Source organism: Juglans regia, chromosome 2 (assembly GCF_001411555.2).
Source record: "Juglans regia cultivar Chandler chromosome 2, Walnut 2.0, whole genome shotgun sequence".
NCBI lineage: Eukaryota > Viridiplantae > Streptophyta > Magnoliopsida > Fagales > Juglandaceae > Juglans > Juglans regia.
Window position 1 is genome coordinate 35,436,413 of NC_049902.1, and position 23,843 is coordinate 35,460,255.

Here is a 23,843-nt window from a genome sequence, read left to right on the forward strand (position 1 = left end):
ATATATATTTACTCTTCACCACAACGTAAATAAGCTGACATTGTTTCATATGATATTTTAGATCTACTTTACAATAAAAGTTGTTTTATAATCTAACGTACAACATCAAGCCATATCAGTTTGCGGACTTATTTTTATGGAACTCTTTGTGATTAAAGTCTTTCTCTCTTTATATACAATAGCTAGACCTCTCTATCTCTAATCTCTTAGAGCATTACTCATTACATACTCATCCATTAATGTGTGTGTGTGTGTGTGTGGAATATTGGTTAAACGATTTGGTTTCAACAAAGTAGGATTAATTGAACTTGTTTTTTCTTCCGCCGGTAGCAAAAAACCAAAGGAAATATATATACATTTATGTATTGTGTTATTAATTATAGTTCGAGACTACGCACGGAAGAACATCACAAATAGTAGACACATTGAGATCACGTACGAATCCTTTCTTTAAAATCACATCATGCACAATAGCCTGATCAATATCGTATGGTTTATATTCTGAGCACTCTAATTCTTTGTAGACTCTAAATGCGAGGAAACACAAGCGATTTGCTGTCCTAATTTGTTTCTTATTAAAAAATAAAAATAAAAAAGTGGTTTGATAGAGGTGGAGATCATAGAATCGAAATGGCATCTAGATCATGCGCTAAGTAAAAGAATAGAATTAAGAAGCATCTGGAATATAATATACTCAGGTAAATTAAAAAATTAAAGGTAACGAAACCAAGCTTAGGTATGATATTTTAAATTTAAACTACATCAACATGAGGGCACTCTTTAAAATCTATGGCAGTCTATATATTTATCTATTTTTCATTTATTTTCATTTATTTTCATTTATTATATATATAGTACTGCAAGATCTACCTAGCTTTAGAGCACCTCAATACAACTAGCAATTATACTGATCATATTGGCACTGGATATAGGAGGAGTGATTCGATCTTAGGTTTCATCAGTTTTCCCACATGGGTGTATCCATCTCCGTCCTTGTATATGACATCTATTGCTCGAGAAAAGTTGAGAACACGCATAAGGATAGCCATCGGTACAGCAGTAGGCCTCAAACAATCCTCATTGATATCCTTCCATGCATCAGAAACTTGCCTGCTGAGTTCATCATATGCCACTTCTTCTGAGACACCATACTTCTTCATATAGCATTCAACGGCCGAGGCAGCATGCCCTCTCTCTTGTTCAAACTGCAAACATATATATATAGTTTTTTCCATATATATTAAACAGATTTGGTATGATAATAAGAGATCACATAGAAATCAAACACCTAATAACATCCATTTACTTTGAAACATGGAGAATTTTGATCATTACTCATTTTGATCGTTATCGGAGCAATTATTGGTCACATACCTTATGCGACTTGATGTCATTTGAGAGCCTAGCAATTGCTGACGAGGCAGTAATAATTTTGGGGTCGCTAAAGGCCCACACAAGGGTCTCCTCGGTAACTATCTGATCACCCATGCCAAGAAATGACATGATTGTGAGCGTGGGATAGGCGGAGCTTACTAGTGCAACACGCATATATTCCTCCATCGTTGGGATGTGCTTTGCATGAAAAGATTTGGCTTCATCGAAATATGCCCGGACCAGAATTTTCATCTGAGATATCTCAAAGGATTTCACATAACATTAAACACGATGCATGGCATTAAGTAGGAGGTATAAATATATGATAATTGAGTTATAAATGCTTGTATCTTACGGCTTCTTTGGCATGAGAAACAAGGTATGATCTTCCTTGTTTTGCCAGCTCCTTCTCAATTTCTTCGAAAACGTCCAAGAGTGCCTTATAACATATTTGCATGTATTTTGGTAACGTATTCATGCTCCTAACATTCCACCTAATAATTCCAGTACGGCCAATTGATCAAGTAATTATTAGACTCATGATATCCTACACCAAAATCTTAAAAATAAAAAACCTCTCGATATCACTACTTTCAAACCTTTCAATTGCTTCCGTAAAGATCTCGATCTCTTCGAGTGTGCCATATACATCAAAGATATCATCTATGATAGATGTCAGAGCAATAACTTTGGTTAGTATTTTTCTTGCAAGCGAGTACTGGGGCTCAAAATAGACTGCCACAGTCCAAAAGAAGCCCTCAACAACCCTATCTCTTGCGAAAGGTAGTTTCGTTGCAAAGTCTAAATCTTTCCACCACCTACAGATTAATTAAATTAATATACTAACATTGATCAGTGCCATGCACCTCGAAAAATGAGTTGACATCTATAGTGCGCGCTATGAATGTCATGCATGGCAATACCTGGCGATATGACGAAGTTCCTGCTTGTGCAATGACTGCACATGATTGAAATCTAATATCGAAAGCTTTAGAAAAGCTTTGTTATGGGAAGTGTCGTCTTGGTAGAGCGAAATGAAATCCCTGAACTCTAGCCTTGGAATGCCCTTGAACAGGGATTGCTTTAGTGCATGAGTTACCTGTGCTGCTAAAGGATTGCTCAAATTGGATTTCGCGGAATCAAGTTGAGTGGTGGTGAAACTAAGAGCCTCATCAAGGATCTCTTCTCCATGCACCCTAAGATGTGTGGCTTCATAAAAGGCTAGCAAGCCTGGAATGTTGGCGCTCAAGTTTGCCTTGAATTGACCATTTCCATCTTTGAACTTGTTAAACACATCTGCTTAAATAAAAAATTTTGAGCCAGAATATATATATATATATATATATATATATATATATTCTATATATACGTACACCCAAGAAACCCATAATAATGAAGCGACCTAGCTAGCTTCACAAAATATGTACTAAAGCTCACAAACTTATGTACATATATATATATATATATATATATATATATATATATATATATATACTTTACATAATATAATATAATATATATAATTTACGCTAAAATGTGTTTTAATTGTAATCTGATATATGTATATATATATAGCAAGGCACGTTAATTTGTAGTTTTATTTTGTGAGATGTTTTATGAACCAAAGATTTCTCTTTAAAACGAAAAACATAATTACCACATGAAACACGAAATCCTTGTTGACGTAGTAGTCGAAAATGAATGGAAACATTGTAAAGATCATTGTCATCACTAGCACCCGAAGAGGCATAAATACGTTCTAGTGCTTCTTCGATGTCCCTTTCAAAGTGGTACGCCACCCCTAAGCGCTGAAGTACATCAATGATGTTCAGCTGCTTGGAAGGTTGATCTGCAGAGGCTAACAACTCCCTTCTCACCTCTTCTATCAATTCTTCGACTTCGCGTACTTTAGAAACATGGGTAACCTGCACCAACAAATTGGGATACTTTGCAAAAATCAGAATATTATTCACGCGCTGTACGTTGGTAACTCCAAACAAATTCATTAACATCAATCAGTTTATACAAGAATGATATATATATATATATATATATATATATATAAATATATATGTACCTGGTCTTCGGGAATGTTATTGATGAAAAGGTTACCCCAAATGCTTGGTTCAAAATTTGCAGTCCGGCGAATGGCATCTGATTCTGCATTTTGTGAGAGAGCAACCGAGGATGGGACAGACATATTTTGCTGCGATTTAAGACAACTCAAAGCTGCTTTGATTAATAGTGATTGCAAGCTGCTGGGAAGAGTTCTCTTGCAGAAAGCTTTATATAGGGGCATTAGCAAGGATTATGAGGAGAATGAGCAGGGTTGGTTTAAGAGTCGTAAGCAGATTTGACCGGAAAGCTGTACGTGGGACAGGGATGAGCCGGTACTAATAATTCTCACCCTGATCTTCCTAGATAACTAGTGGCCCGGGTCTGGAAATTGGAGATTATCAACGAACGCCTAGTCATGATCGTAGTCATCCTGATCAATACACTATTGATGAGCTAGCTTTGAATCTAAAATATCTTTTATATACATATATAATATTGTTTTATAAAACGCTATTAAAACGCCATTGGATCGAACATACATCTCTATTACCATCCGAGACGATTCCAACACTAGGCCGGCCCATAGTCTGATCCTGTCAAAGGAAATCGATTGAGTGTTTTTTATTTTATTTAGGAATTTGATCTATGCGGCCAATAAGTCACTAATGTAGCTTGCTATGATCTCATGATGGATCGATCATCAATATATATAAATATTTATATATTGTAGTAACTTCTGCATGTAGGTGCTGAGAAAAATAAAATAAAATAAGCTGAGAAAAAAACTTCTGCATGTAGGTGTGTGATAAGCATTGGCTGTTTATGTTTACCATTTTTCCATTCAAAACATATCAAACGCACGTCATGCTTTTCTACGTGCATGACAAAACATGTGCGATTGACGGGAAAATCTGGAAATTAGCTAAGAGTGGAGGAAAGTCCGTATGCAGGAGGCACGGGTAGTCGAAATTAGGAGTGGTTTGAATTCAGAGGTAGATTGAGATAGATTGTAAACAAAAGTATAAAAATTAAATTATTTATTATATTTTGTGTAAAAATTTAAAAAAATTATTTTAAGATTTGAAAAAGTTGAATGATTTATTATATTTTATGTGAAAATTTAATAAAATTATAATTTTGAGATGAGATAAATTAACGTGAATTTTGAATATAAACAAAGTTTGATGACGTGATATCCCAATGACGTACAGAAAGTAATTGGAGTCAATATTTTTTTAATGGTCAAAGAAGTACTGATCAAGAATATTGTTTTTTTTTTTTAAATAATAAAATCAAGAATATTGTTAGTGCAGGGGGGAAGTGCTCGGTCCAAAGAAGAGATCAGCATCCGTGGGGTATTTTTTACTTGGTATTCGATCGGTAACGACGACTGAGTCGACTCATAGGAATTCAGTATATAAATATATACATAAGTCTACATTGTGTACAGTGTTAACAGATCTAACACGTACTGGCGCAGACGTTGTTGTTAATTTGTTGGACTGATAGTTAGGATCTTAATAAATATATATTTTTCACTGATTAAGAATAAGAATTTTAGAGTATGCAAATCTTATGTATTTCTTTTAAAATAAAGTGAGATCTATTATTAAAAATTTAATTTTTTTTAACGTAAATATTATATTTAACCACTTTTTTATGAGTGCTTGGAACTTGGATCAACTGCAAATATCATTTATATTTGTCATTTGTGTTATATATAAAGGCAGTGTCTGGGGAATACTACTTTCTTTTTTTGATTGGCTAAGCTGTATACATGATCTTTACTTTCTTCCATTGAATCATGTTTACGTAAATGCTTTAATTTTCTCCATGCAACCAAAAACATCAGATTTAAGCCATCTTTGAATTTGGGAATGCATGCGTACATGTAGACAGACAATTGCATTGCGAACCGAGCAGTGTATAATGTATATTTTTCAACATGCATGCCAGCAAACAGCAGGAAAAAAACTAAATTAGAATATTAGATTCAATATATAAGTTGCCACCTTTGAATTTGGGCTATACGTCATTCATGGCGCTGTGCAGAGAAGTACTTTCCTTTACGTGTGATTTTGGATTTGAAAAGTTTTACCAATACCACTTTCCAGCTGATCAGGAGACAACTTGTGGTGTATTAAAGCAATAATCAATATCATATTTTCTAAATAAACATATTATAAACTCCACAAAGTCATTATTGCAATAATAATAAACCAAGGGGGTCCACAATCACCAGGTAGTCATAACATACTAAACTGATAAATCCATAAGTCCTACTAAACCAAAAAGATAATTAAATCTAAAAGACATCAAATCTAAAATACTTCAGAAATCCTTCTTTTAACGGTAGTACCTTAGGATACTCAACATCCTCTCCTCAACTTAGTCATCCTCACAATTCCTAATCCTAATACTCAGTTGGACTCTCCACATCATCTAAAAATATTATGAAGATAAGGGGGTGAGTTATCAACAACTCAATAAGCAGAGAACATATGTTAGCATGCAAATTTGAGCATTTACAAAGTACAATATGCAGAACAAAATATTTGTCAAAGTTATCATGCAACACAAAATATGTTTTTGAATGTAACAGAGCGATGATTTTAAGTCACATAAAACCCAAAGTACTTTGGCATAACATAACCTAAACATCATCATCACATCAAAACAGAGCATCTCACAGAGCAGAGACTATGTTTCACCCCCGTGATAGGGTTATGCTAACCCAATAGCCAAACTAGGCAAAGACAGACGTGAAATATTTCCCTTATTACTCTCGGAGCCTCGAGTGTGCACACAGGAAAGACCACATAAAAATCACTTTATTTCCAAAGTGGGTGCACTCAAAGACAGAGAAGTTGGTACCAACCTAAAAAGAGTATAACAGAGATAGAGTCAGATACAAAATCAGTAAACCATGCCAAAGGTTTTCAGATGTCATATCAAAACAAAACAGAGCATTTAAACATATTCAAATCATATTCAAATACTGAAAACAAAAGTCAGAGCATCTTTCTAAATCATTGCACAATTTTTCAGATTTTCAATATCGCTCTTCTTCAGATTTTTGAGACAGCATGACAAAATATAGCTCATGTCTACACAATGCATGTCAGAAAATATTTTTCCTTTTTCATATAGGTTTCGTGAGTAATGCAAATAAGCGACCAAGGTTGGTTTTTCCCAAATTCTCATTTCATTACAAAATATGCAAAATTTTCAAAACGTCAACCTCAGTCTCAATAATTCGTTTAAAGCCTAACACAGGAACCCCGCTTACCAGACTCCTGCAGCATATTATCTATGTCTTGAATTCGACCTCTAATAATCTCGTTACCTATTAATAGAAAACAAATATACACTTAAGTGTTAAATGACCATTGACACAACTTTGATCTAAATAATTAAAACTCAATCTAAATAATTAAAACTCATGATTCCAAACCATATTTCAGCAAAATAACTCAACTCAAACAACCAAATAATAATCTGGACAGCCCACACTTCAATCCAAAATACCAAATACCAACTTTAATATTGACCTATACACCCACCAAAACCAACATCAACTCAAATAATCAATAAATCAAACCCATTCCAGCTATAACACCTCGTCCCTGAGGGTCCGGAGAGTTAACTCATGTTACCTGATAATCAACTCCAACACTGCTAATATACTTCCAAAAGCTCTAAATCAAACGTAAACACTTTGAATTTAATTAACTACACAAACTTATATATCAAATCCTCAATACAGTAACCCCAAAAGAATATCAATTTCTCTACATGTCACTTAAACTCACATTTCAACAATATAATAACAAAAATCACCAATACTCATCGAAAATTTTCTATTCTTAATCCACTATTCTTAAATCATCTCACCGAATACTTCATAGTCTTGATCCTCAATTGAAAAATTCAAAATTATCTGAAAATATTGTGAAGATAACATGGGTGAGTTATCAACAACTCAGTAAGCAGAAAACATATACTAGTATACAAACATGAGCATTTAAGATTTCAGAATGCAGAACAAACCTTTTATTTTCAGAATGCAGATTTAGAACATGTTATCAAAAATATCAAAGCAAAAGTTCAAAATATTCTTATTCAAAATTTCCTTGGCACAGCATAACTGAAACATCATATCAGAACAGAATTCCATGTTTAACCCTCATGGTAGGGTTGTGCAAACCCCAACAGCCAACCAAGCAGAAACAGAATGTGAATTTTTCCCTTATCATTCTCGAAGCCCCAAGTGTGCACATAGGAAAGACCACGCAAAAAACCACTTTGTTTCCAAAGTGGGTGCACCAGAAACAGAAAAGTTGGTACCAACCCAAACAGAGGCAACAGTTTTACACTCGTGGTAAGGTCAGAACAGAAACAGAATGTCATGCCAGAGGTTTTAGAAATCACATCATATCACATCAGAGTAAAGAACATTTTCAAAACAAAACAAAATCAGATCACAAAAATATAATTTATGCACAATTTTTCATATTCGCTCTCTTTTGTATAGTCAAAAACAGAATGCCAAAACTTTGCTCATGTCTAAATCAGTCATAACATAAAGTACTTTATTCTTATACAGAATTTCATGAGTCATACAGAACAAATAACTGATATCATTTCAAATTTCTTTTCATAACAAAACATGCATATTTTTCCAATAATCAACCTCAATCTATTTTATTTATTTTATGCAAAGTCTAGCATAAGAACCCCGCTTACCTGGACTTCTTAACTTTTCAGAATTTTCCTCAAAATTGTTGAGTCAACTATAAATCGTCACCTATAAAAATAATCACGTAATTTTCGTAAGTTTCCTATCAATCACATATTTGAATAATTAAGCCTAAGCTTCTAAAATAACCTATTTTAATTCCTCAAAACTTAAAACCCTCATAATCCCAAAATATATCATCACTTTCTAAAATCATCAATATCCATCATAACCAATGTCAAACTCAAGACACCAATATTTAAACCCGAAACAGTCAACAAATATCACTGCATAAACCAATCACACAAACAACTCAATCATCCAATCTAACCGACCCCCTTACTCATCAGACTCAGTCCGGCACAACCAACCAATTCACAGTAAATAGGAGTTAGCACAAAAAAAATACATTTAAATCTCAAAGTTCTTTGGAACAATACTTACAACGCTATAATATAATTTTCGAACGATCACGAAGGTACTAGAAGTGGCGACACAGCAATGTAACAGTGAAAAATGGACAAAGGCCGTGGGTCTAAAAAACTCAACTTTTGAACGAGGACAAACGAAAACTTGAGATTACTAGGGAATGGCTTAGGAGTGTTAGTGAAGTTAATGGTGGTGGTGGTTGGCCGTGGGTGGCGCTTGGGCGGCGGTTGAAGTCCAAAAAGCTCAAATCGAAAAATGAGTTAGATGGGCTTTCAAAGGTGGCGGATCGAGGCTGAGGATGGGTAGGTTAGGTAGCTGGAAAGTCGCCGGTGATGTGGTGAAGAGATGGTGGCGCAACGGCGGCGCCGAGCTCAATGGGTGCCGCAGTTTATAGCTGTGCGTGGGGGCTGACGGCGACGCTAGAGGGGCTGAAAACGGAGGGGTGAGGTCACCAGCTGGAGGAAAAGAGAATGGTAGGGGCAGTGACAGACATGGACGGCGCACGGCGGCGCTAGGTCTGACGAAACAAACGGATGGGAGAGATGGGAGGGGAGTGTCGGCGAGGGAGGAAAGAAGCAGAGGAAAAAAATAAGGAGAAAAAGAAAGAGAATAAGGAAAAGAAAAAGAGGGAAAAAGAAAAAATGAGGTCTAATCCTCACAATTTGGATCGCAAAAATGATTCAACGAAAAGAATTTCAAAACAGTAAGTTGAATAAAAATAATTTAAACGAAGTGACTATGGGTGTAAATTTAAACCGAAAAGTCGGTCCAAACAGGACCGAACCGGACCGATTGGTCCGATTTTAAACCGGTCCGGTCCTGAACCAATTCCTATATTATGAAATCGGCCATTATTTTATATATCATATATGAATTAATTTCATATTATAATTTATAAGTTATAACATAAAATGTTAATCTTAAATATGAACATTTATAATTTGTTTGATCATATGTTTTTAACATAATTATATATAAGATAATATTATTATAATTTATAAAATAAAAAGTTTAATCTTAAAGAATAAAATTTAATTGATCATATGTTTTAAACATAATATATATATTAAATTATTAATAACATTTTATCATAAGAAGTAACACTTTATTATATGTTTTTTACATTTTAAAAAATCAGAAAACCAGATCGAACCGGATTGGACCAGAAACCTATAAAATCGAATGTACCGGTTTAGGAGGGTAATCGGGGTGTAATTGATTTTGAAAAATGCAAAACCGGTACATACCAGTTCGGTCCTAGATTTTGTCCAAAATATGACCGGACCAGACCGGTTACACCCCTAACAGTGACTAATTAAAATAAAATAATAATAATAATTTAACAATACATTAATTTTAAAGTCCAACATTAAACTAATTTAAAGTAAAGAGCAATTTAAATGCAAAAACAATAATTATTACCAAGAAAGCACATTAAAGTAAATTTCACAACTTAAAAATTATAAAATAAATCCAACAAGAAATCTGATAAATTTAAAACAAGAGAACCAATATTTAAATTAAATAAATAAAAATAATAATCATTCAATTCAAAAAATACACTAAAATACGGGATATCACACCAACCGCCCATAACTCCAAGCAACCACCAACAACTCAACCAAAACAGCAATACACATTAAACGTTTTTCTTCGTTCACAACTCAACAAAAGAAAATCCAACACTTTTAAATATTAATCGGCACCCAACAAGACTCACTACTATTTATTTCCAAGGCGAAAATCAAACAAATCAAATTTCTTTCTTCTTAAAGAGGGAAAGAGAATAGAGAAAGCTTATCGACATGAGGGACTCTCGGCAACAAGTCTGAATTTTTCAACGACAAGTCTAAATTTTTCACCCAAAAATCGCAGCACCAAGAACTTACTAGAAATTGCAGAAGAGTGAGAGAGTGGACTTGGGAAGGAGAAAATTTAGAGTGTATGTGAGGCAGGTGCGAAACAAAGAGAGGGTCATACCTTCGTTCGACAGGGCTTGGCATCAACAACTCGACACTGAGGTTACTCCATTTCACAGACGTAAGAGAACAAGCAAGAAACGGGAGAGAGTGAGCGTCTAAAGAGGGAGATCTATGTGGGAAGTTCGCAGCGGCACCACCTGGAATTTTGTAGCAAGAACGCAGGAGACAAAGAAGATGAGAGGGAGGGCGTCGACTTGTGAGGGAAACTGATTTTGAGGGAAATGAGATACGGTTGAGAGGAAAAGTTTTGGGAGAGGAGAAAACAGTCAGGAATAAAAGAGAAATCTCACAAAACGCAAAACAAAAGGAGGGGAAATAGGGGGAGGAAGAAACTAAAAAGGGATCATACCTGGAAGAGAAAACGGCATCGTTTCAGGGGTTTTTGGGGCTGGGCTTCTGCTATCTGGGCCACGTGCCTAGGCTTCACATTACAACTTTTCATTTTTTATGTAAATTGATCCAAACAAGTATATTTATTGTGTTTGTTACCAAGTGACACAAAGATTGGACTTAGTTCAATGGTCACCACGCTTTGGTTGGTACCGGTTCGAGTCCCAATAGATTCGCCCCTTCAAATTTAATTTTTCCTTTACATGCAGTGCCTGGTGCCTTGGGCGTCAACCCAGCCGTGTGGAGGGGCCATCCTCTCAATACAGGATTAAACCTCCTTTTCTTGTCAAGGGTGTGGTTTGAACCCTTGTCCCTTGGGTAAACCAAAACCATAACTACCGCTAAGCCAATGAATGACTTGTATTATATATAAGGACCCAATTTATCATAACTATAAGTTATTGCTTATAAATTTTCCTAATTTTCCTTCATTTTTCTCTTTCAAAAATAATTTTTAACTTCCAAAAATAAATCTTAATATATTATATAATATATATTATTTTGAAAATATTTCAAACAATCCCCTACCATTTTCAAAATATATCCCGGTTAGAATAGGAAAGCTTATACATAAATGAATGTGTCTTTTGGACTTGAATCTTTACATAGTAAAAATACATCAAAGTGTGACATAGCAGCATGCAAAGGAAGTGAAGGGCTGAGGAAGTGTAGGGTTGAGGAACTGAAAGTGTCGAAGTGAAGAGAAGGCTCCAGATGAAGGGTGTCGTGGACTGTGGGCCTTGGGCTTATCTAACGGGCTCCAGTAATAAGATGAAGAAGGGATGTGCAAGTGGGCCTTAGCCCGTTACTCTTTAGTCTATAAAGAAGCCCATTTATCTTTGTTATTTGTATTTCATTCTAGTGTTTAATTCCTTAAATTCCTATTGGTTGATAGCCATCTAGGGAGAGAGTGCTGGGTAGTTATATACAAGGAGCAATTTGTTAGAGTGAATCATTTCTTGTTGTTGTAGAACCTTTTGTATTTCTTGGAGGGTGCTCACCTCAAATCTAGTTGTTCTCATGTTTCACAATAATTCTATAAGTCACTATATTTCTATCCATCTTCTACCTCTGTATTTCATAATTTTTCCTTTACAACTAAGTGGGTTTATTACATCTGGTATCAAAGAAGCCGATTCTCTGCCTCATTGGTTTCCATGGTTGAAGGTACAAGATATAGTCAGTTACAGTCAGGGTTGAATGCCCTGAAGAAGTCCACCGATTCTCAGTTCAAGGCAATGGAGCCGGAGATGCAGGCCTTGAGGAAACAAATGGAGAAAATTGTGGGTGAGATGCTTGCCATGCGCAAGCAGGTTGAAGCCGTGGCTCACCAACTCTCTTCCTTAATCGTCAAGCTGCAAAGGAAAGCACCAGTCAGTTTGAAGATTCATCATCCAACCAACAAGAGCCCAGACAGGAGCATGTACTGTCACACATAGGGGACATCCAACCACGCACAGTGAGGTTGGAGTTTCCTACTTTTCATGGGGAAGAACCTTTGGGGTGGCTCTATAAGGTAAATCAATTTTTTACCTTCCACAACACACCTATGCAACATAGAATAAGGCTTGTCTCATTTCACATGAAGGGCTAGACCCTTGTGTGGTTCCAAAACCTAGATGAGTCTAGGGTGTTGACTGGATGGGAAGAATTTGTTAAAGCCTTGTAAGTAAGGTTTGGCACTAGCTGTTATGATGACCCTATGGAACAGCTTACACACCTAAGACAAACCTCTACTGTTGAATCTTACAAGGCTTGCTTTGAAATTTTGTCAAACAAGTTACGGGGATTATCATAAGGGTAAGGGCTTAGTTGTTTTCTAAGCAGGCTGTGGGATGGCATTAAAATGCCTATAAGAATGTTTAATCCTTCAAACCTTATCACTATCTACAGCCTAACCAAAATCCAAGAGGAAAACCTAAACCTACCTAGAAAACTACCAAACAAACCCTTCACCAACAACTTTAGTGAACCAACCTCCCTAAAATACCATTCCAACCCCCCACCATCAGATCCAACAAAAAACCAGAACAAAGCCATTGTACCTGTGCAAAAAATAAGTCAAGCCCAAATGAAAAGTAGAAGAGAGAGGGGTCTGTGTTACTATTGTGATTCCAAATGGAATCCAAGTCACAAATGCCACAGCCCAAAGTTATTCTTGATCGAAGAAGTTGAGGACAATGTAGAGGGGGCAAAAGATGTAGACAAAAGGGTTGAAATAAATGAAAGTGGTTTACACAAGACCATCCTCCAGAAATTTCACTTCATGCAATCACAGGTTCACTAAACCTGAGAACCATGAGAGTCAATGGCAATATTGGCAACCAATGGGTTATCATACTCATAGACTCAGGCTGTACCCACAATTTTGTGGATCCAGTCATCCTAAATAGGGTCTCCTTGCCATTAATAGTAGAGGAAAAAGTGAGAGTTAAGGTGGCCAATAGTGATAAGGTAGACAATGAAGCGAAAATAGTAGGGGTTAATGTGCACATTCAGGAGAGTGTTTTTACTATGGACATATTTGTGCTTGTGCTTGCTGGCTATGATGCAGTGCTTAGAGTACAATGGCTCCAAACTTTAGGGTCCATTTTATGGAATTTTAAAAGCCTAACTATGCATTTTTCTCATAAACAAACAACAGTAGAATTGAAAGGTTTGAGTATGAATACCTAGATTGAGGAAGGGTCCTTTAGCATGCTTCACAAAATGGAGAAGAAGGGAGTCTTATTACATCTGGTTGAAGACTCCACTGAGGCAGCAAGTCCAGAAATTCCATCCTCCATACAACCACTCATAAACCAATACTTGGACATTTTTGCTTCACCAAACAGCTTACCACGTGCAAGAAACCAGGACCATTCCATCAATCCCAGGAACCGACCCTATATCGGTACGATCATATCGCTACCCTTCCTTTCAAAAGGACAAAATTGAAAAAATAGTTAAGGAGCTGTTGGACTTGGGAGTAGTAAGACTCAGTCAAAGCCCCTACTCTTCCCCCGTGTTGTTAGTAACAAAGGCAAATGGGACATGGCGATTATGTGTAGACTACTAGGCCCTTGATAGTGTGACTACCAAAGATAAAATTTCTCTTTCTGGTAGTAGAGGAACTGATGGATGAACTATTTGGAGCCAAATCTTTTCCAAGTTGGACTTGAGGTCCAGCGACCACCAAATAAGAGTTAAACCAGCAGATGTGCTAAAGACTACCTTTCGTACTCACGAAGGACATTAAGAATTTTTAGTTATGTCTTTCGGCCTAACTAATGCCCCTTCAACTTTTCAATGTTTGATGAATGAGATTTTTAAGCCCCACCTCAGGAAATTTATATTAGTATTTTTCATAACATTTTGATTTACAACAGGGACTCCCAGGAACACTTAACTCACTTATAGCTTACGTTTGAGATACTAAGGAAGAACCAGTTGTTTGTCAAATTCAACAAGTGTAGGTTATGGTGTGAACAGATAGCCTACTTGGGGCACCTCATTTCAGGACAAGGTGTGAAAGCTGACCCTGAAAAAGTTACAAGCCATGCGGAATTGGCCAACTCCTAAGTCACTAAAAGTCTTGAGGGGGTTTTTGGGCTTAACAGGATACTATAAAAGATTCATACAAAATTATGGGGCACCACAGCCAATGACCAACTTGTTAAAAAATGACAGTTTTAAGTGGAATCAAGGGGCATAGGAGGCTTTTGACAAATTGAAGGCAACCCTTACCCAACCACTAGTTTTGGTACTTCCCAACTTTCAAAAACAGTTTACTATAGAGTGTGATGTGTCAGGAGAAACTATAGGAGCTATCCTTATGCAAGAAGGCGGACCATTGGCCTTTTTCAACAAGGCCTTAAAGGGAAGAACTATGGTGTTGTCCATTTACGAGAAGTTGTATACATTGGTGTCAGCAGTGCAAAAATGGTGACCCTATCTGCTTGGACAGACTTTTGTGGTCAAAATTGACCACCAAAGCCTCAAGTTCTTGTTGGATCAAAGGGTGGGAGCATCAATGCAACAAAAATTGGTGGAAAAGTTGATGGGCTATGATTTTTTGGTGGAGTATTGAAAGGGGAAAGAAAATGTGGTAGCCAATGCCTTGTCAAGGCAAGGGGGAGAGGGTATTTGTGTAGCTATGTTATCACTGCCTAGCTTTGACTGGTTTAAGGAGGCTAAAGCTTCTTATGCCTCAGATAAAAAGATAGAGGAGTTAATGTAGAAAAACAGAATGGGAGACCTACCAACCCACTACTCAGTGAGGGATGGACTGCTTTTGTACAAAGGGAGGGTTTATGTCCCTGTTGAAACCACAATTATAAATAAAATATTGGAGTTGGTCCATAGCAGTCCCATGGGAGAGAGTGCTGGGTAGTCATATACAAGGAGCAATATGTCATAGAGAATCATTTCTTCTTGTTGCAAAACTTTTTGTATTTCCTGGAGGGTGCTCACCTCGAATCGAGTTTTTCTCACGTTTGACAATAATTCTATAATTCACTATAATTTTATCCATCTTCTACCTTTGTATTTCATAATTTTTCCTTTACAACGAAGTGGGTTTATTACACGAAGCTAATCAGAATGGCATAGTAGACATGCTTTGAACTAGTGATTCTATACAATTAGCCGGATATATCTCACATATAAATTTTTTTTCTCTTTGGGTAGTTCATAAAAGTCAACACATGGATTAGCCTTGTGTCTATATCCTAGTTTCATGAGCGCTCAAGAGATAAAGTCTAATTCACATAGGAGGCGGCACCACCTCCGACACTCATATAGGTAAACTTATCGAAAGTGTCATGTAACTAAACACTTTAACAAAACTATGTTATAAGTCTATTAAGAGCTTATTGTTCAGCCTCTCATTTTCATTATAGTACCAAGCACTTCAAACCTTGGGATGGTAAATTAGTTTGAAAGCCAGTTTTAATATCATAGTGTTTGTGAACCATGAACATATAATGTACTTTGCTCATTGAACTCAAGTCATCATATGTTCAAGAGTTGAGTTGAATTTCCATTATTAGTGATTTTATTGTTTTGGCTTTCAACACATCCATTTGATGTCCCACATCAATTCTCTTACAAGTTCTTGATTCTGTAACATCTCATAAAATCAATTATAATTACTCCGTCTGTGAGTAATTGTCTAAATATGTCTAGACTTGTCATTATATATATGGCTTAGGCCCGTGACAATATTTCCTAACTGTCACAATGTAAGTATATTGGTGGCATTGAATTTTGCCAGATTCGAGATCTCTATCAATATTTTATTAGCCACTTTGCCTCTTTGCTTCAAGAAACCAATGTTATAAACTCGGTCATCATGGTTGAGTAAGTTATGCATGCTTACTTCTTTGATCTCAAGAGATTACTCCTTTACCAAGTGTAAATATCCACCTACTGGTTGATTTGTGATCATCATGCTCAGTTCTCAACTGACATTTATATTCCTTCTACAACCGAAGGAAACCTCCTTCTATAACTAAAGGAAATCCGCTGTACTCAATACCATAATTCATGATATTTCTCAAATACCATAAAATTCTTTGTACAACTATCTAAATAACTTGATCCTTTAAATGCATTATATAAACATAGCAATATATAGAAGTCACATTTTTTATTTGTTCACATGCATATTCATAAATTAAATCATATCATTTCTAGGCATCTAGCATTAATGTGTTCTAAATAAAATAAATTAAACAAAACATTAACTTAATTATTAATATCAAGTTTGAACATGCCTTCACTCAAATATCAATTCCCCACGAAATTAGCCTTTTTGGTCAGTACAAATTTATCTGACTCAAAAATCAATTTAAACCCATACTTATTCAGAAGATTACCAAATACAAGATTCTTTCCAACTTCTGATACATAATACACATCTTTAAGAGTAAGAACTTTTCTGGAGGTAAACTCTATTTTTATTGTCCCTTTGCCTTTAACTACGACAGTAGATGAGTCCCCCATGTAAAGAACATGACCATCTTCAGTGGCTAGTGCCTCTTAAACAGACTCTTGTCTTTACAGACATGCCTTGTTGCTCCTAAGTCAATCCACCAGGAGTTATCTCATTCAAGAGTGTTGGTCTCAGAGATCATAACCTTAAAGTTCTCTCAAGAACCAGAGTCATATCGTTTCTTTTCAAGAAAACAACATTCTCTTTTGTAATGGCCTTATTTGCCATGATGGAAGCAACTTACTCCCAGATTCTACTGATTTTCATTTTGGAAGTAACTTTACTTTCGTTCGAAATTATTATTTCTCTTCTAGTTTTCAAATCCAAATTCATTAGGTTGTTCGGGTTTGTGAGTCTTTCCTTCCTCTACCATGTGCATGTTGGAGGTCAAAGAGTCACGCTGTTCATTTATGTCTCTAAGCCTTATCTCTTCTTCTATACAAAGGTGTTGGCCTAATTCTTCTAGAGTCATTTCCACCCTTCTATATTTCGAACTTCTTTTATAGTTTATCCATGATTGAGGAAGTTTATCAATAGTGGATGCAACTAATATGGATTCATCCATTTTCATATCATGTTGAGAAAATTGATCAAGAATATGCACAATCTCATTAAATTGTTCAACAACAGGCTTAGAATCAACCATGGTATAATTGAAAATTTTTGTAGCCAGAAATCTCTTACTTGTAGCATCTTCTAAAAGATACTTAGCCTCAAGTGCATCCCATAGATCCTTGGCAATTGCTTTGTTTTGGTACGTGTCAAATAATGTGTCAGACATTGCATTGTTAATATGTCCCTTGCAAAATAGTCGTTTTGTTCCCATTTGATCATTGCCCGACTTTGAGCGATTTCCACGTCCTCATTTGCATACGACTTAGGAATGGTTAGAACATACAACACTTTGAGATTGGCCAGGAGGAATTGCATCTTCTTTTGCCAGCGTTGAAAATTAGTTTCATCAAAGCGTTCAAGTGTTACAAAATCTGAAGCAACCTCTCTCAAACTATGCGCCATTAATAATCATATATTGTCTTAAGATTGTTGATGCAAAGGGGCTGCAAAATAAGAAAATAGTGAGAGAAAAGTTTACTTCAAAGCGCATTACAATGTCGTTTTCCTTAAAACAATATTCGCCCTCACCAATAACAATATGCATACGAGTTATAAGCGAATTTGCCTCCAAGATATAATGAAATCCAGAACAAGTCTGTTTTTCTAACTATGTTATGCACACATAAAATTAGATCCCGAATACCCTCAAATTTTACTATTCAACCAAGATATTAGAAATTTGGTTTCTGCAAAATGAAAAAATCTTAATAACAAATTTTGAAGAAATGAAAACTTTTGAGAGAGAGAATCTCGAAATTGCCTTCTTCATTCTTAAGTTCGTAGATCAATAGGTCTATTTATAAATAACCAAAAGATATGAATAAAAAGTTATAACTTTTTATTTTTCTGTATTCTAATTCGAATAGGTATATTTATTATGCATGTTATCAAGTGACACAATTGTCCAACGGTGACGTTGCTTCCACTCCATCCATCACACGGGTTCGATCCCCAAGTGGTGTGACTTTGCCATTTATTTTCCAACCGCAGTTCTTGTGCGCCATGCACCTTGGGCTACTGGGCCGCACACTCCAAGCCCATGTGCGCTGTCTCCAAGCACAGCTCACTCGCGTAAAGCATAAAAATGCCCACTCGCATAAAGCATAAAAATACTTTCAACGCATCCATAGGTTTTGGACCTCTTCCTATTTGTTCAAATCAAGCATTCTACACCACTAAGGCGATCATCTACTTTGAGTTGTAGTATGGACCCATTTTATTATAACTATAAGCCATAGCTTATAAACTTTTCATAATTTCTCTCTTTCTAAAATAATAATAAATATAATATATAATTATTTTGAAAATATTTTCAACATTGATAAACTGAGAATAATCAATAGTATGATCATACAAAAATATTAAGTATAAATTAACAATAGTTACAATCCAAATATGATCAATCAAGTCTTCATTAAAATCAAAGTTTTTTAGTCATGAAATGAAGCCTCGAGCGTGGGTCGAGCAAATTAACACTGTCTTGGGCCTTGGTTAGATCTCTCTCGATCGAACCTCAAGCGGATTCTCTATCTTTTATCTCGCTCGATCAAATGTCTAACAAATGTTCAAAGAACAAGGATTTTTGTTCTCTTATTTTGTGCAATTTTCTTCCTTTGAAAGCCTTCCTAAAACACAGAATTGAGCAAAGATATTGGGTTATTTCACTTTTTTACACGAGTACAACTGTTTAAGATAGCCAGTGCTAGGTGCACAAGTCACAACAGAGAACAAATCTGGCCTGCAATATTTGCAACCTACGAACCAAACTCCACTCAGAAAATCCAGGGCCTCGATTTGTTCCTGAGACAGGTTGGGTCACAAGCTTTGATGGCCGCGTCAGAAGGTTGGATTTCTGACTGGATATTCGTCCCAAAATCCGACATCCTTTACTATAATCTATGGATGTGTTTTTGTCTCGGGATTTCTATCTTTTCTAGGTTCGACATCGTTTGCTAATTTTGTTGCATTTGGGGAAAAAATGCTTCGTTTTTGTGCGGTGGTTCAAATTTCAAGATAGATAAATACATTTTCTCAAAGAGGTATTTATGGTTGGAAACTGTCTTTTAACCATGGAGTTTCGTTGATTTATGGTGGGAGAGTGATAACTACATAAATCGTTATATAACATATATTAAATATTTAACGAGCAATAATATACATATAATTCTTTTATAAGAAATTATATTTATAGTTTCATGCGTGTGTAGACCCATTAATATATTTTATTAAATGGAAAGTATTGTAATTTGATAGGGATACTATTGTAATTTTAAAAAGTTTTAAAAGACAAAATTATCCAGACTTGAAAATTCTCAAATGGAGACTGTACGTAGCATTACTCTTCTTTTATAATTCATTTTATAACCACTAGAATGTAGTATTAATGTTGGTGGTTCTTTTTAAATATACCCTGATATTGGGACTTTCTTAATTATATAGATATTTGTTTCATGTCCGATGAATTGGCAAGAATTGTTGGCATCTTGTTCATACAAACTGCAAATAATCGTGTAGCAAGTTTTTCATCTTGATCATGTTCGTCTCAAATAAATTGGTAGGAAGTTGGGAAAATCTGCAACTTGTATGCCAGAAGTAACATGTGAAGAGAAAAATAGCAGAGATTGCTCGGAGATCATATATTTTTAACAGCTTCGAACATAAATTATAAGAATGTCAACCAATTATATAGTGCAAAAGACAGAACAAAACAAAATAAAACTCAATAAGCCAAAGAGGTTTTGAAAAATCCTGCGTTACAGTATATGAAAAAAGAGTCTCGAGGCTGGCAATATTATTAATGGGAGTCTCATGGCATCTCAAGGAAAAGAGGAGTCGCACCTCACAAACAGACTGAGTAAAGATACATTCTAATGCTACCCCATTCAATGAACTGCATGTCTTTACAAGCTATATAGCCAACAGTGGCTTATTGGATAACTAGCATGGGACTCCCATTTTCCTAACATAACAAAACACCACAAATGACAGAGCCTTGTTCCATAAAAACAAATTATGCTACCCAAACAATAACGAATTAACTTGGCTTGCCACGTGCAGTATTACTATTACAAGTTTCTCAACCCCCATCAACAAGGATACTATACACAACTCTAATATACTACCGAAACAGCCGATGGAAAACTGGACAACGATGCACAAGATTATTCAACGCACCCCACCCATCGGGTGATGCTACAGTATCCCCCCACCTTCTACGGCATGTTACAATGTCAGTATCACAAGCCTGGAAAAAGTAGAGTGTTCCTTTCTATGGCTACATCTTATATACCTTTCTCCGCTATTATCATTGCCAGGCAGAAGCCGATATCAGGTTTCTGTCCTTCCAGCCCAACAGCATCGCCCCATCCCTCTCTACTAGCGTATAATGTTCTGAGTAACACCTCAGCAGAGTCCCTATCACAGAGTTTACATATGAGCTTAATGGATATTGGCAGAACCCGGCCATTGTCAATCTAGACTTCCACTTGCCAAAGAGCTCATGGCGCTCCACCCTCTCCTTCCCCTCGCAAGCAATTATGTTCACGATATCCCTGGCCAAACATTGCTGCTCCACATTTACCCGGTCTTTGCTGGTTCTTGGAAGGGTGACATCGATAGACTCGAACATTGCCAAGTAGAAGTCCAGAGTTTCTACAAACCTATGAAAGAACGGGGTTGTGTTTGTGTTTGATTCTTGCTCCACCAAAGTGACTACCTTGGGAGACAGTGACTTTACCATTCTCAGCAGCTCATCCCTTGGATTGTTCACATCTACGCTCTCATCAGGAGTATGGTGGAGCTGCAGGGGAAAGTTTACAGCCAGAGCCTCCCCAGGTCTGACATTAAGCATTTCTGGCGTGACATCTGGAGCAAAAACTGGCACTCCATGAAACTCGACTGGAATGTTAAATTTCTCAGAAATCGCTGCCAACCGTCTCCCTACAGCCTCCAACCCATCACCACGGGCATATTTGGAAACAGGGTCATCGATCCCAGTAATTCGCACATGGGGAGGCCCTCTGGGCCGCGCTGCAAGTGCTTGAAGGAGAGTCATCCACTGGGCTCCTTGAGCAATCTGAAAATCTATGATGTGGATGCGATCCTCATTTCTGCATGCATCAGCAATGGCCCCATTGGCTGCCATGTAACCAAATTTCAAGTAGGGGCAGATTTCATACAGGATATGCATGTATGAAAGCAAGTCCTTACTCTCGGGCTCTCTACACCTAAGGGCACGATAAATGTTGGTGCCAGATGCTTCCTTTCTTGCCACAAGCCCTTCTATCATGTAAGCACCAAGACGCTGGATAGGTTCTCCTGTGATAGACACGGCACCTCTAGCCTTTTCCACCAATTTATCAAAATTATCCATCCTGTTCTCAGAGAGAGCTTTAGCAGATGCTATCAGCAATTGCTTAAGACTGCCTGGGGAGAAACTCGGCAAAGATGCTTCATCCATCGCTTTGTGACGTTTCTCTACATGAACAACTTCGTCTGACTGCATATGCCCAGAAACGAATGATAGTTGAGACTGAGATGCATGTACCCCCCGTGACTCCAGGCTCCATGACCTAGATCTTCGGTCTGGTCTACTAACTTCCCGTGCAGTGGCTTCATCGTCATCAGGCCCCATCAAAGCAGTCTCCAATTCCAATAAAGCGTGTCTTATGTTCTGGCTGCAATTTGCATCCTGTATAAAAGAAGCCGGAGTACTAGGATAGAGCTTGTGATCTTCTCGAAGACGGTCCAGAGAAGGATTTAACTGATGATAATAGCTGCTAGTTTCTAATGAAGAGTTACAGGAAGGGCTTACTCCTGAGAGATTCTCTGTGGAACTGTGCTGCTCCTGGCTCTCACTTAAATTTGTGAGGCTATCGGTATCAAACTGAGTTGAAAAGGGTGAATCAGGTGAGTTCCCTAAATCAAATTTCAAGGACCCAAGCCGTCTATTAGGTATGGATGGAACAGCGGGATAAGATGATGTGAAGGATAGGCCGGCACCAGTCACTCCAAGTCCAAAAAGCTGGTGCGAGTCCATGCTATGGGGTTTGCATTAGGTGATTTATGGAATAAGAATTCTCACTGCTAGTTGGTGGATCAGAAATGAATCAGCCTTGGTCCTTCTCCAAAGAACTACAATCGGCACGTAAGAACTTAGACCCACAGTCTTTTACCTTCAAGATTATAGATTATAATCAAACTGAAACAACAAACAAAGAAAAACAGATAAGTTATTGTCTTATTTTATCTTTAAGAAAGCAAAATAGAAGTTGCGTTCCAAATCAAAATCAATCAGTCTACAAAGTCCCATACCATAATCAAATTCAAGAGGGTTTAACATGGGAACAAGCAGGGAGGGAGAGAGAGAGAGAGATAACTAAAAATAAAGAAAGAATACAAACCCCAATCTAATCAAACAATACAAACCCCAATCTTAATCAAACGGGGTTTCATACTGAGAGTCTAATTCCAACTCTCAAAACACTTAATTTCAACCCAAATACACCAAAAAAGTTGCCAGCCCCTTGGTTGTTTGCCAATAAAGTGTTCGAAATCAGTATTAAAAAAGATCCACCACATTCAACTATCCTTGCGTTTTTAGAACCGATCAAAGATAGCACCCACACCCTCGAGAACCCAGGCTCAAGTTTGTTCATTTCCCCCACAGCCCAAAGCAAAACATAACATTTTACAAACAAATACAACAACAATGCTCAGAAAATAATAATATAATAAAACAACACCGATAACAACATTAAAAAAAACAAAAAAAAAAACACAAAACATGATAAGACACAAGACACACAAAATTCGATAAATTACCTGAAACTCCTTTGTGCAAGAGAGTAGCGAGTATCTGGGTGTTGTTCACGTGAGCTTTGGTGAAGCCAGAAGTTCCCCAGGCGATTGTTCTTGGGAGTTGAGGTTTGGGTTTTCCGTTTCCGAAGAGTAGGAAGTTGAGATTGGATGCTATTTATAGAATGGGAACCTTGACGGTAACGGAGAGACATAGGGGAGTACCGAGTAGAGTCTAGAGGTCGTTATTGTACGTCGCGCGCTGTGAGGAGCCGGCTCACGTGGTGTTAACGGCTCAGCCCGCCGACCACACCTTACTTCCTCCAAGTACTGGTTGAACTGGAACATTCGTCGCTTTTCCCCAGCATTTATTATTATTATTAGTTGGTATCAAACGCGGTTCCATGAAGTGCGTCGAAGATGAGCTTTGGTAAAGACAATTAAAAATAATTGTAAATCCCAGAATATATATAAATATACACATTTT

The 23,843-nt window shown here is 36.8% G+C and overlaps 2 protein-coding genes across 2 annotated transcripts; both read right to left on the reverse strand.

Moving 5' to 3' along the window:
* Positions 1 to 911: 911 nt before the first annotated feature.
* Positions 912 to 3,588, reverse strand: LOC109013694 ((-)-germacrene D synthase-like). The gene is made up of 7 exons (XM_018995875.2): positions 3,452 to 3,588; positions 3,032 to 3,299; positions 2,298 to 2,670; positions 1,974 to 2,192; positions 1,730 to 1,868; positions 1,375 to 1,626; positions 912 to 1,205 (listed from the first exon to the last, which is right to left on the reverse strand). Exons 1-7 carry the CDS (start codon positions 3,572 to 3,574, stop codon positions 912 to 914), a joined length of 1,668 nt encoding a protein of 555 aa, XP_018851420.2. The 5' UTR covers positions 3,575 to 3,588.
* Positions 3,589 to 20,321: 16,733 nt separating this feature from the next.
* On the reverse strand, positions 20,322 to 23,692 carry LOC109014308 (chitin-inducible gibberellin-responsive protein 1-like). Its single transcript, XM_018996729.2, has 2 exons — positions 23,384 to 23,692; positions 20,322 to 22,760 (listed from the first exon to the last, which is right to left on the reverse strand). The coding sequence occupies exon 2, from the start codon at positions 22,596 to 22,598 to the stop codon at positions 20,865 to 20,867; it is 1,734 nt and encodes a 577-aa protein (XP_018852274.2). The 5' UTR covers positions 22,599 to 22,760; positions 23,384 to 23,692; the 3' UTR covers positions 20,322 to 20,864.
* Between the last annotated feature and the right edge of the window lie 151 nt (positions 23,693 to 23,843).